Below are 13408 nucleotides of genomic sequence, written 5' to 3' on the forward strand. Positions count from 1 at the left end.
GAGATAAGGGTCACTTACATTGACTGGGCCCAAACCACTGTCTCAACACATTAGGGGCTTTAAAGGGTCAAAACCAAGACCTTGCACTCTGCCCAGAAACTCACAGGCACCAAGTACAGTTCCTGAAACATCTGTACTATGTGTTCTAGGCTGGTGGTTCTTAACCTTTCCAGACTACTGTACCTCTTTCAGGAATCTGATTTGTCTTGCGTACCCCCAAGTTTTGCCTCACTTAAAAACTACTTGCTTTCAAAATCAGACTTAAAAATACAAAAGTTTCACAGCACACTATTACTGAAAAAAATTGCTTACTTTCTCATTTTCATCATGTAATTATAAAATAAATCGTGACCCCCCGGTTGAGAAACACTGGTATAGTATATAGAGCAGTATAAACAAGTCATTGTCTGTGAAATTTTAGTTTGCACTGACTTTGCTAGTGCTTTTTATGTAGCCTGTTGTAAAACTAGGCAAACATCTAGATGAGTTGATGTACCCCCTGAAAGACCTCTGTGTACCCCAAGGGGTACGCATAACCTTGGTTGATAACACCTGCTCTCGGCTGCCACATTCTGCATCAGGTTAACTTGCTGAGCACTCTCAGGTATAGAGCTATGTAGAGCTCATTGCAGTATTCTATTCTTGAGGTGGCAGAGGCATGGACATGTTTGATAAAGTCTGTATCTGGTGTAAATGATTCCACTCACTTTACCAAGAAACGACAAAAAACAGGATTTTTGGCTCCTGATGCTACTCCATCCAGCCACCCCCTTGGCGAACTAAACCCCCAAACTGTGAACCTACCTCACACATGGCAGCTGCATTCCTTCAATCAGGGATGCTGATACAATTCCCACTGACGCTGCTCCAGCCTTGCATATAACCTGTGTCTAATGTGCACTGAGCCTCAGCCAGCTAGCCCTCTTCTAATACCCTATATTTTTTTTCCAATTTAGTTTTAAAGGTGCCATTTCCACCACTTCCACTGGGAGCTTATTCCACAGGCATTGTCTGAAAGAACCTTTGATACCCTGGAAATGGACATTAGATTCTTTACCTAAAGTGTTAGAATATTGTCATAGCCTGTGTTCTTCTCAAGGGAATTGAACAGAAAAGAAAAAGCTGTGCCATCTAACTGACTGTTGTGGATTCAGACTTGGCTGTTGCTTTTCTGGGTAGTAGTGAAAAGGCCTAATATTCAGTGAGTGTCCGGATCCCTTCACCTGTCCCAAACTCCTACACTGTGCAAACTGCATGGGTTGAGTTCATGTAGAAAGAGAAGGGGGGAGAATAAGTAATAAGTCCAGAATAGCCATGTATGTTTGTGGTAAGAATTAGTATATTCCTACGGTTGGGATTTTCTAAGTAGTAAAAGGAAGCTGAGCACCCCAATCTCATTGAAACTGAATGAGAGCTAGACACCTCTCTCCTCCAGACAGAGTGAATACAGGTTTCCTGCCAAAGTAGGTGACTAGTGGAACCAGGGCTGTGCTGTGCCTCAAGGCAGTAATAAATGGAGAAGAGACACCCTTCCACACACGGGTGCTCAAGTTCTTATCCCCTTGGAACTCACAGCCAGCATCAAGCAACTTTTACTCAACACAAGCCTGAAGTATGAACAGGAATCTTCAAACTACCATTGGTGGGGCTGCCACCACCCAGGGGCCCTTTGGGCAGCAGGTTTGGCAGAATTTCATAGAATATCGGGGTTGGAAGGGACCTCAGGAGGTATCTAGTCCAACCCCCTGCTCAAAGCAGGACCAATCCCCAATTTTTGCCCCAGATCCCTAAATGGCCCCCTCAAGGATTGAACTCACAACCCTGGGTTTAGCAGGCCAACGCTCAAACCACAATTGTCTGAACTGGCCCTGATAGAGTAAAAAGGCAAAATCAGACAAAATTCTTTGGAACAACTGCAATCTGAAGCCTGGGTTTCCTTTTCTCATTACTGATTATTATCTAGATAAGAAAAGGAGGGGAGAGGGAAACAAAGGAGAAACAGAATGAACAGTGATGAGTGTTGCTCCTCAGAGTGACTAATTCCTTGGAAAAGGAAACAAAGACCAACAACAACAACAAAAAAAAGGCAGAAATGAGGCATTCATGAGGCATTTTGATGCCTAAAGGATAGAACTGCACTGCACAGGAGTAGTGATCCTTAATAAGGTGATGAAAGTAGAGCCAGCTGAAAGTTTCAGAATACATCTTTTCTTAGAAATTTTGTCCTCCACAAAAAAAGTAAAAATTATTAAAAAAAAAAAAAAAAAGTAAAAAGAAACAATTCGTCCATAACATCCACTGATATGATTCTCAACATTTTTAGTTTTTCAAAACCCAGGCAACAAAAAAATCCCAATTGCTATTTTGAGGTTTTCAATACAAAAATTTTGGAGGAGGGAATGAAAAATAATAATTCACCCTCATTGAATATATCAAAAAGAAAGAAACTTCACTTTTTTGCCATGAAGATCACTTTCATCTTTATTTTTTGACCAGTTCTAGAAGAAAGATGGTATCTGAGAGACAATTATTTGCTAGAAAAATATCTTTCATTTAGATCAACATTTGTAATTAATAGTTGTTCTATACTTCCAAGGTCCTAAACCTTGAGGGAGTCTTTAGGAAAAATGAACGGAGTATCAGAAAATGTATTAAGTATTTATAATGTAGACCTCTTGATATTGAGTAACATCAAGTGGATATGGTCACTGAGGAAACTGTAGTTAAACTTTCAATTCTTTCCCTTGTGTTTTGGAGAACAAATCATATACTCACTGTTCCAGCGCAATCAGGATTTGCAGAAGTCAATTCCCCCCCCCCCCCACCATGTTTGGGCATATCTGACACAATCAAAAATGTCCCAAAACCTCAAGAGGAGGAAATACTAATAAACAGAAGGGGAAGCCCCCCCCAAACCTCAGTATTTGATCAGAACAGCCAGTTTCTAAATATTCAGCTGCTTCTATTGGATGGGCATTTACAGAACTCCACAGAGGAAATGATTCAAACTCACATGACACATACCAAGACAACAAGTTAACAAAAAGACCATGATCCCACATAAGTGTGTATTTTTCTAATTCGGAGTCTAACCATTGTAAGCATGTGTTGTAATAAGCAGAGAAGTCAAGCAGCAACTGTTTCAATATTAAGAGTAACATCACAAGCCATAAAGATCTACTGACCCTTCCAATGTCTCTCTGCTGTTTCTTCCAGTACATTAGTCTCAACATTCCGTGCTTCAAAATGTTAGTCAGTGTCCAGACATGTGATATCGGATACACTGAGTAACCATCACAGAGCTGCCTCTACTTTCCACATGTGCTAGCCATACAAAACTAGTAAGAAAGAGGAGCATAGGAAAGATGGGTCAGAGAAGGAGGAAGCAAATGAGCAAAAGGGGGGAAAAAAAAGATGAAAATTAGAAACAAAAACTGTTCTGAAAGTGAATGAAAACACTATCAGACAAAAAGAAGCATGGAAAACAGTAATCTTTAGGTTTACAATAAGGAGATAGAAGCGGGAACATGGAAGTAGGAGAGTGTGACAGTCAGAGCTGGGTCATGGGCAGCCTGTGGGCACGGACTGAGCTGCTCAGTATGGGGTTGGGAAACAGATCAATCCAGGGCCAGGCCAGGTCACAAACACAAAGTCAGAGTCTGTTACCAAATTGAGAATGTGAGGTGAGAATCAGGGTTGGGACAGGCCAGGGCCTTGATCAGCAATAGTCTTAAGTCTTATATGGTAGGGTCAGGGTCAGGGTCAGGAGGTGAGCCTAGTCTGAGAGCTGCAAATCTTGGATCAAGGCCAGTCACAGCAAGTGGGATCTAAAGCAGAAGCACCCAGAAATGGCTTCCTGGTTTATATGTGGAGTGCCAGCCAATCAGGGAATCACAGACGGCTATTGCTCATGTTCCTTAGGGCAGGACTTCCTGCAGAACTTATCCCCTTAAAACTTCTTGGTGGCAAATGTTAGGCAAGAGTTAAAAATTCAGTTAGCAGCTGAGGCAAAAACCCACGTAACTAACAAGCAGAAATACCAGAGGCCCAAGGACAATGGCAGCTGTAAACACTTGATAACTTACATGGTCAAATGTCTGCCCAGTAACTCGGCCTCTCAGTAAGAAAGAACAGTACAAACCCTCCACAGCTCTCTGGATATCTGTGAACATTCACCCCCACCCCACCCCTTCGGCTAAAGGGTAGTCATAGATAATTGATGTAATCAGAATAGTTTCTATGCGTAAGTTGTGCTCCTGTCATTATTATGTTAAGTGTTCTCTCTTTCTCTGAAACAATGTTTGTCTCTGTAAGTACAAGATAAATGCAAATGGATTGATAAGAAATGGTATATAATTGGTCACTGTAACACCACACTTTTGAAGCTGTTTATCAGTCTTCTCAGTGCCATGAATAAACCTCTTCAGTATTGTCTGTACCTGCCTGATTCTTGGGGAAAAGAATCTCCTTACTTCACACAACCCCGTCTGGACCCCGAAGGCAACAAAGCAATAGTGTCTGCCTCAAATCCTGCAAATTCTGTATCTTGGCCCATGGGTTCTTACATCAAAAGTTAGTAAAAACAGAAAATAATGTTGTGCATGTTCAGACTGATGAGTAATACACAAAAGAGCAGCTTTGGAGATCTCAATACACAAGGCAAAACTCTCTCAGATCAACAGATCTGGACTCTACCATTCAGCTCTCCCTACATATGTCTTAAGAGCTGTACATATTGGGAGAACACATATGACTTGAATCAATGTAGATACCAAGGGAGAATTTTTTCCTTAGAATCACATTTTTGACATGCCATATGTACAGCTTTGGAGAAATGTTATATAACCAAATGTTACGTAAGCAGCCCTCCTTTGCTGAGAGAATCTAGGCCTGGCTCTTCCTTGCTGTACTAGGGCATGAGCAAAGGGGAATCTCATGCCACATGAGTGTAAGCAGAGTCAGGATGAGCTCCACCCTGACATCTGGTGGTGAGGTGTGGCAAGTTGTGGAAAACAACTTCAAGGGCCGATCTCATTTGCATAGGCACACCCACCCCGCCTAGAATGAGGCCATAGCTGCCCAAGTGGTCACTTTGGCTGCTGTGGGATCCCCAGTGTCTCTGTTATTGGGGCAGGAAGAATAAATTGTTATTACCCTGATTATGGGAATCAAGGACAGTGGAACTGTACTTGGCCTTTTGTTATGATGGAGGGACTCACCATCCACTAAGTAGCACTCGCTAGGCAAGGGACATGGGTTCCAAAATTCTGTGAATTGAGAGAGAGAGACTGGAGACAGGTATTAATACTTGGTGGCATGGACCCCTGGTGAGGGCCTTATATGCTAATTACACTTTCTCCTCTCTCCACTGTGGAATATCAGAGCTAATTTTGATTCTATTAGGAGTCTAATTACAGGCTGCTGAGGTGAATTCACTTTGGGCTAATGGTGCACCAGCACTGAGGCTCCCCTACTACAAGCTGAAATCACAAAACAGCTAAACTTACTAAGAGTTGAAATCACTGAGTGTTGTGTTAAGTAGTGGGGAACCTGAAGATATATGGTGGAGCAGTTTGCGGGACGGTGAGCAGAGCAGTTTGTCGGATGCCTAGAGCAGCTCATGGGGCAGCTGGCAGAGCGGAGCCCCATGGAGAGGTGGGGCCATCAGCTTTGGACCACGTAAGGTGCCCCTTAGCCCCCCCCATCTCTACCCTGGTTGGGAGGTAAAACTCTGCAGATAAACTTTTGAACTCTGGGGCTGCCCTGACCAGGGACAGAGACTTTTTGGGTCGTTGGGCTTTTGGGACTTTGGGTGATTTTTAGGTTGCTGGACTCAAGAACCAAAGGGAAAGGACCAATTTGCTTGGGGTGGATTTTTTGCTCATGGGTTGTGTTATGAATCCTGTCGGTGGTATTTCCCCAACATAATGCCACATTGTTTCTCTCTGTTATTAAAAGGCTTTTTGCTACACTCAGACTATGTGCTTGTGAGAGGGGAAGTATTGCCTCTTGGAGGCGCCCAGTGGGGGTGGTATATATTTGTCCCAGGTCACTTTGCCGGTTTTGCATTGTGTTATTGGAATGGAACCCCTAGATACTGAACCCGGCCCTTGTTGCTGCCAACTCTAACAGGCAGAAGAGTTACATGAGCAACAACTTCAATGTAGTTTCTAGTCACTTAGGTCTGTTTGCTCCTTCACATGCTCTGAGCCTAGGAGGTCAAACAGCTTCTAAAACTTCTATAGTTACTGTAACAACCAGCTAAAATAAAAAGAACCTATTGACCCTGTCCCTTTAAGACATGCTGATATGAAAGGTACTTAACTGACAGTAGAGTCACCATCCACCCAAGCCAGTCAGGTCCTCGTGGGTGGAGTTAGGAAATAGCGTGAACAGGAGGGAGAAGACAGCCAGTACCACTGGGAAATGTAGCAGCAGTGAAATCAAGGAAGGTGGTATCATTACTCTATATAGGGTGAGGTTCATATGAAACTTGGGGAGCCAAATCTCATTTGGAAGTGGAGAGGCTCATCAGCTTTGTAAACACAGGCCCCTTGAATTCGGTGCCCAAACTTGTGTATTTAGATGCCTAACTTTAGGTACCAACGTTTCAAAATGTTGACTGTACACTTGTATCTCTCTCTTCACTTTCAAAGTATATTACTGACATTTTCTAATTACTCTTCACAACACCTATGCCAGTTAGGCAGGTAAAATATTATCCCCATTTTACAGATGAAGAAACGGAGGCATAAAGGTGTGTTGTGTGCAGGACACCTGACCAAAAGTGGATGGAAAAATACAAAATACATCGGACCCTCGCTAGAATGCGGGATTTGGGATCCATGCGCGGTACCGTGTTAATGCGGAGACCGCCTTATAGTGGGGACCGTGTTAAAATGAATTCTCATTAAAGTAATTAAATTTGGGATCCATGGCTGCGACCACTTTATATGCGAATTTGCACTATATAGGTGAGTGCTCTAGCGAGGGTCCGGTGTACAACTAAAATCTAAGGCAGAAGGAAATCAATAGAAGCCTAACTTACAGTTAGCCCTTAACTGAATGATTGTGCACTCTTAAGAATCCACAAACGTAGCTAGACAAATTCTTACTAATTAGACATGGTTTTTTCCTCTTCACATCTGTCAGTAAAATCAGAGCTTTAAGTGCAAAATACAATCAGGAGCCTTGGGTGGATTTGTCACTCTCCTGGAGGACTTTGGGACCATAAGGCAATAAATGGAGATAAAACTAGCAGATACAGATATGACAATTTAGTCCCATCTTTACAACTTTGCACTTCCTGGATGAGCAATATGAGTTTTACAACACCGTATGTGAACAAATGCACTGGAGTGGAAATTGCCTATTCAATCTGTGAACTGGAGCTTCAGTATTTGGTGTCATAGGTTATGCATGATATAAGGATGGCACACATGCTTAGTTGGCCATGATAGAACACCTACCAAGGGCCTTCCATAAATCACAAGTATGATGGCATAGCATAGATGACTTACTCACCAGCAGCCAAAGATACATGTATGACATAGCCTCCATTCATTGCCATGCATACATGTGTATTTGGGCTTGTAAAATGTGATCTCAGCCAGGGCAGAATAACCAACAGCTCCCAGTAGTACAAAGCGCTGAACCGGGATCAACTTCACCCTAACTGCTAACAATATTACAGTAAAACTACATAACATCTTTATTTCTAGGGATGTACGAGAGGCATTGGTTTGTAACATTTTTTAAAAGAAGGACAAGAGAGAATAATAAGGACATAAGGTTGTGTACTGAAATGAATAAAGCTTTTGTTTATAAATTGTATCATACTTTACACAATATGTAAAAGGAGGAATATCATTATAGATTAGATATATACCATGTAAAATTCAACCCCCATGTGCCATGTTCTATTTATCCTCCAGTATCCCATTGCCTTTTTTGTTAACAGTATCAATAAAGGACCTGTAAAGTACTGTCTCAGAACATTTGAATGGATATAAATCTGTTGGCCTTCATACTTTTGACGTCAGAAAGTTATTTCCATCCATGAAGTAGTAGTTTATTGGGTTATTTATAGGTCTAAATTATTCAGTTACCCATGCCACAATTTATACAGTTTATGCACAGTGTAATCTACAATCTTCCTGTAGTGGAAAACTTATAATCAGAATACACATTTATTTTTATAACCCTATTATTCATTTAAAAATGAGCAGCTATCACTTCAGATGAGCAGAACATCCAGTTTAATTGAAATATGGGAGAGAATGATTGAGGTGAAGTCAAATTCAGCATTTATCTTGAATAAAAAACTTGATGCTCAGTGAAACACAGCACTACTGTAGGCAGGTATTATTACATGCTATCTAAATGTTTTCGAAAGAAATATCCTGATATTTCTCCATATCTATCATGAAATTTAGTTTAGTAGTATTTTTAAATATTAACATTTTAATGCACAATGAAATTAAAAGAGCAAATACTAAAATTGACTCCTGAGTCAATCAGCAGAGATTCCCATGAGTTATCTGAATGAGGCATGACTTTAAATAAAACAATATAGACCTCAGATGAGCCTATCAAAATAGACATTGACATATGTAAATTAAAATTTAACATTGTTCCATACCACAGTTTGTTGATATCTGTGTTAAGCTACTGTTTTCTGCCAGTCATAATTTATGTTACTGTTTTTTTTATGTAACAATTTAATTTAATATGCCTAAAGTGTGGTAGGAAGTCCTAACTCAACAGATTTGCTCCTTGTGGACACTGATTCTTTAATAACAAAAACAAGTTCATACTACTTTTTACTCCTGTTAGCAACATAAAGATGGTATACATATGAGAAAGTGAGCTGGATTACTTTCTGTCTTGTGCATAAGCAAAAAGAATTTTTAGCTATGTTTCAACTGCAGGATCTTCACCTGGAGTTGCAGAACAATGCAGTTGCACCTCAACTGCACTTTTGCAGATCTCATTTGGGTCAGGGTTATCAGCAATGATGCTCAAGCCAGAAAGAACACAGGTTTACTTTCAGAGATCCCAGGTTGAGTTTAAAAGGCTGACATTTAGGAAGACAAGACAAAACCCCCACTTTTTTTACTTGTAAGGTGAAAAAATATGTAATTGGTCAATGAGAGAAATATGGAACCACATGATGCCATTTTTGAAGTCACTTTTTAGAGCAGAGCTGCACTTTGAATTGCAAGGGTGGATATCCTGGCCCTATTGAAGTTGGCAAAACTCAACTTCAAATAGGACCAGGATTTCACACCAAATGTTTAAAAAATATGTCATGAAGAGAAGCTTCAACAATTACTGCATATGAATGTCTATGCACTAATGGTGACAGGAAATAAATAAATGAAATAAATGGACACAAATCAGATGTCAAGAATTATAACATTCATAAACCAGTCGGAGAACACTTCAATCTCTCTGGTCACGCAATCACAGACATGAAGTTCGCTATCTTAAAACAAAAAAACTTCAAATCCAGACTCCAGCGAGAAACTGCTGAATTGGAATTCATTTGCAAATTGGATACTATTAATTTAGGCTTAAATAGAGACTGGGAGTGGCTAAGTCATTATGCAAGGTAGCCTATTTCCCCTTGTTTTTTCCTACCCCCCCCCACCCCCCCGCCCCTAGACGTTCTGGTTAAACTTGGATTTAAACTTGGAGAGTGGTCAGTTTGGATGAGCTATTGCCAAGAGGAGAGTGAGTTTGTGTGTGTGTGTGTGTCCCCGGGGGGGAAAAAAAAGGGGGGGGGGTGAGAAAGCCTGGATTTGTGCTGGACATGGCCCACCTTGATTATCATACACATTGTAGGGAGAGTGGTCACTTTGGATGAGCTATTACCAGCAGGATAGTGAGTTTGTGTGTGTGTTTTTTGGAGGGGGGTGAGAGAACCTGGATTTGTGCAGGAAATGGCCCACCTTGATTATCATGCACATTGTGTAGAGAGCTGTCACTTTGGATGGGCTATCACCAGCAGGAGAGTGAGTTTGTGTGTGGGGGGGTGGAGGGTGAGAAAACCTGGATTTGTGCTGGAAATGGCCCAACTTGATGATCACTTTAGATAAGCTATTACCAGCAGGACAGCGGGGTGGGAGGAGGTATTGTTTTATGATCTCTGTGTGTATATAAAGTCTGCTGCAGTTTCCACGGTATGCATCCGATGAAGTGAGCTGTAGCTCACGAAAGCTCATGCTCAAATAAATTGGTTAGTCTCTAAGGTGCCACAAGTACTCCTTTTCTTTTTAGGAAATAAGATGTATCACAGTTTACAGAGATTATTTATTAACGGGCTACGTTATTTTATCTCCAACATTTTACACAGTCTTCTCACGTTACTGCACAGGTAAAGTTTGTATTTGTCACTGAAGTTCTCGAATTTGAGAGGCTGGATATTTAAATGGGTTTCAATACAGTGATTTTTCAACCCATATTTTAATGGTAGTTTAGTTTTAGTCTGACTACGTAACACATTTGGAAGTCACCAGCTGATGGCATAAAGGAAGAGAAGCAGAGCATTCTGGGAGACAACACTAGGTAAATCTACTCCCCTCACTGGCCTCCTCTTTCAGAACATAGTGCAGAAGTGGAGACAGCAAGGTCATCTGTGCTTCTGAGTAATAGCAATGTGAGCATGGGGAAGGACGTGTGGAAATGGTCTGGATGACCAGCTTAGACCGCTGCTAGGAGTTGGTGGCCCTCACCAACTCTTGCACTGGGATAATGCTTGCATACCCTGTACTCCACTTCTGCTGCTGTGTCACCAAAAACTGATTCCCAATCCCTGCTTTCTGCACATTTGAACTACAATCAAGTTATTTTTTTAAAAGTGTCTGAGATAAGAGCCCCAAAATATCTGAAGAAAATCTCAGCAAGCGAAAGGCACTCATTACAATAATAAAAAATGACAGTTGCAATTAAAAAAATATAAGGGAGACCTTGATAATTGATTGGATGCTGCTGTGTAGGTAAGAGTAGGTTTGTTCTGTGGATCCACACTAAGCCTGGCTCCACAAGGTCTTCTTTTTCCTCAACCCATCCCAAACCTGCATGCTGGAGCGTAAACAGCTGCCAGACAGCATAGTCCTCTCTCCTCTCCATGTCCTTCTTCTTCCCACACAGTAGTTTTACTGCATTCAAGGCCTTCCACAGTCTGCAGGATACAAAATTTGGCCTTCTGTATGCAAAAGAGGAGTCTGATCATAGCAGTCAAAATAATGCTGAATATTTGCATTTCTTTACATTCTTGAACAAATTCTTAATCTTCGTCACTGGAAACATAATGCTCTGCATAGTCAAAGACAGGGAACTTGATTGGCAGCTCTCCCCATTTTTTGAAAATTTTGTTTGAGGTTTTCTTATCCTTGAATACAACTACAAAATTTCTGATCTTTAAGCAAGGCAGGTCTACACCTCGGTGCACCATCATATTTCCCCAAGCCTGAAAAATGTAAGGAAGGTTATATTTCAGTTAAAATATTCAGTGTAATCAGACAGAAATATGTTGGCACAAAATAGAAAAAGGGAACACACTTACTTGCCCACAGTCTTTGCACATAATTTCACCATTTGTTTGGTAATCGGCATGTTTTTCTTGCAGTGTTTTATTTTCTCTTATGCTGTAAAGGTCCCTGAAAATGGACAGGAAAGATTAATCAGATTGCATTATCCTTTTTACAGCAGAGATGGCCTTAAATACAGTTCACTGAGAACATAACTGCTGAAGTAAGATGTGGGTGTAAAATGGCCATAAACTCTGTCTGACCCTTGTGTGTGTACAAGACAATGCAAGGGCAAGACAATGACAACTGCACTCTGTATGCACCTCTGAGTGTAGAAGCTACTCTCTAAAAGAACAGGAGTACTTGTGGCACCATAGAGACTAACCAATTTATTTGAGCATGAGCTTTCGTGAGCTACAGCTCACTTCATCGGATGCATTAGTGAGCTGTAGCTCACAAAAGCTCATGCTCAAATAAATTGGTTAGTCTCTAAGGTGCCACAAGTACTCCATTTCTTTTTGCGAATACAGACTAACACGGCTGTTACTCTGAAAGCTCCTCTCTAGTAGCTCCTACTTAGGAGATGGGGAGAAATGGTGACATAACTGACCCTCCCTTCTCTACTCACTGGCTATCAGAGCTCACCCTCCTTAGAAAGGGGAGCATGCTGCACCCTCAGACGTGGTGGTGCAGCTGGCTCACTCTATGTGCCATGGAGCTTTGGGAGAAATAGTTTGTGGGAGTGGGTGGTTCTGCTTCTGTATTTCCTCTCAATGTGGAGCTGTGCCTGGTTCTGAAAATACAAAGCTACAGAGTGCCTGTACTTCATTCTGCTAGTTATTCTACTGAACGCTTGACGTTTAGAGTTCCTCGGCTACGTGAAAGTGTTAAAAAAATTACTGATCTAGTGCTTGGGTAGGCAGCTGCCAACACTATGCTAACAAGGTTGGTATGCTGCTTACTGAGCCCTTTATGGGGACTCCTTATCATTGTGCTACCATAGAAACTAGTATTTACAGCTGCTGCTCAACTTTTCTCTAACTCCCCATTTTCACTTTCTCATAAACATTCTCAAATGTTCTCCTAGACTGAAACCTTCAGCAAGTGGTCTCAACCAAAAGAAACTTTTGGGGGAGTGCTCAAGGGTCGGGAGGAGTCTGATATATAGCTAGTTCACAGTGAAGAATAATTGATTGATTGGCAAATTGGAAATAAAACACACGCCCACGCTCCACTGTAAGCAAGTACAATTTCTTTTGTGCAGCAAGACATTTCTAACAGTATTTCAGTTACATTATGATCAGTGGGTGAAATTTACCCCAACACACACCACATGCCCATGCAACATCCTAGGATGACTGTTCCTCACCCAGCACTAAGGGTTTAAGCAGGGTTTGACTAGCATATAGGGCCTTGTGTAGGCCCCTTTATATTGGGTTAGTTTCCCCTTATGGTATTACAGAGCTCAGCAACTACAGTGTTACAGCTAGAGTTATATATCTGCATAGTACCATGGCTATTTTATTGTCTTCAATCTGTAAAGCCATGATGTTTAAAAAACATGCAAAAATAACTGCACAACTCCCGAGGGCCACACAGTCTTTTTCCCTCTATTTTTTCGCTTTTCTATCTGTTGAAGATGCACAGAAGTTAAAAGTTAGCTTAACATTAAAGTTGCAAGTTTAATATAAAAAAACCTGCTAAACAGAAAACAAAAGGAAATATAAACAGCCTGTATGGCAGTTTGCAACATTGCACATCCTTAGCATTTTCGGTTACTGGTTGGATTGTTAATAACATACAGTATATACAAAGTGAATTAGTCAATATTGCAACTGGAACCTAATCTTTTTCATTTATTGATATTTCATCCT

The 13408-nt window shown here is 41.1% G+C and overlaps 1 protein-coding gene across 1 annotated transcript in view; it reads right to left on the reverse strand.

Moving 5' to 3' along the window:
- Window positions 1-10294: 10294 nt before the first annotated feature.
- IFIH1 (interferon induced with helicase C domain 1) overlaps window positions 10295-13408 on the reverse strand; it is a 37013-nt gene continuing 33899 nt past the window's right edge. Inside the window, exons 15-16 of the mRNA XM_077829639.1 lie at window positions 11570-11663; window positions 10295-11473 (exon numbers count right to left, since the gene is read on the reverse strand). Coding sequence (XP_077685765.1) covers window positions 11291-11473; window positions 11570-11663 — 277 coding nt within the window. The 3' untranslated portion in view covers window positions 10295-11290. The remainder of the gene's footprint in view (window positions 11474-11569; window positions 11664-13408) is intronic.

This window comes from Eretmochelys imbricata, chromosome 11, assembly GCF_965152235.1.
Source record: "Eretmochelys imbricata isolate rEreImb1 chromosome 11, rEreImb1.hap1, whole genome shotgun sequence".
Lineage (NCBI taxonomy): Eukaryota > Metazoa > Chordata > Testudines > Cheloniidae > Eretmochelys > Eretmochelys imbricata.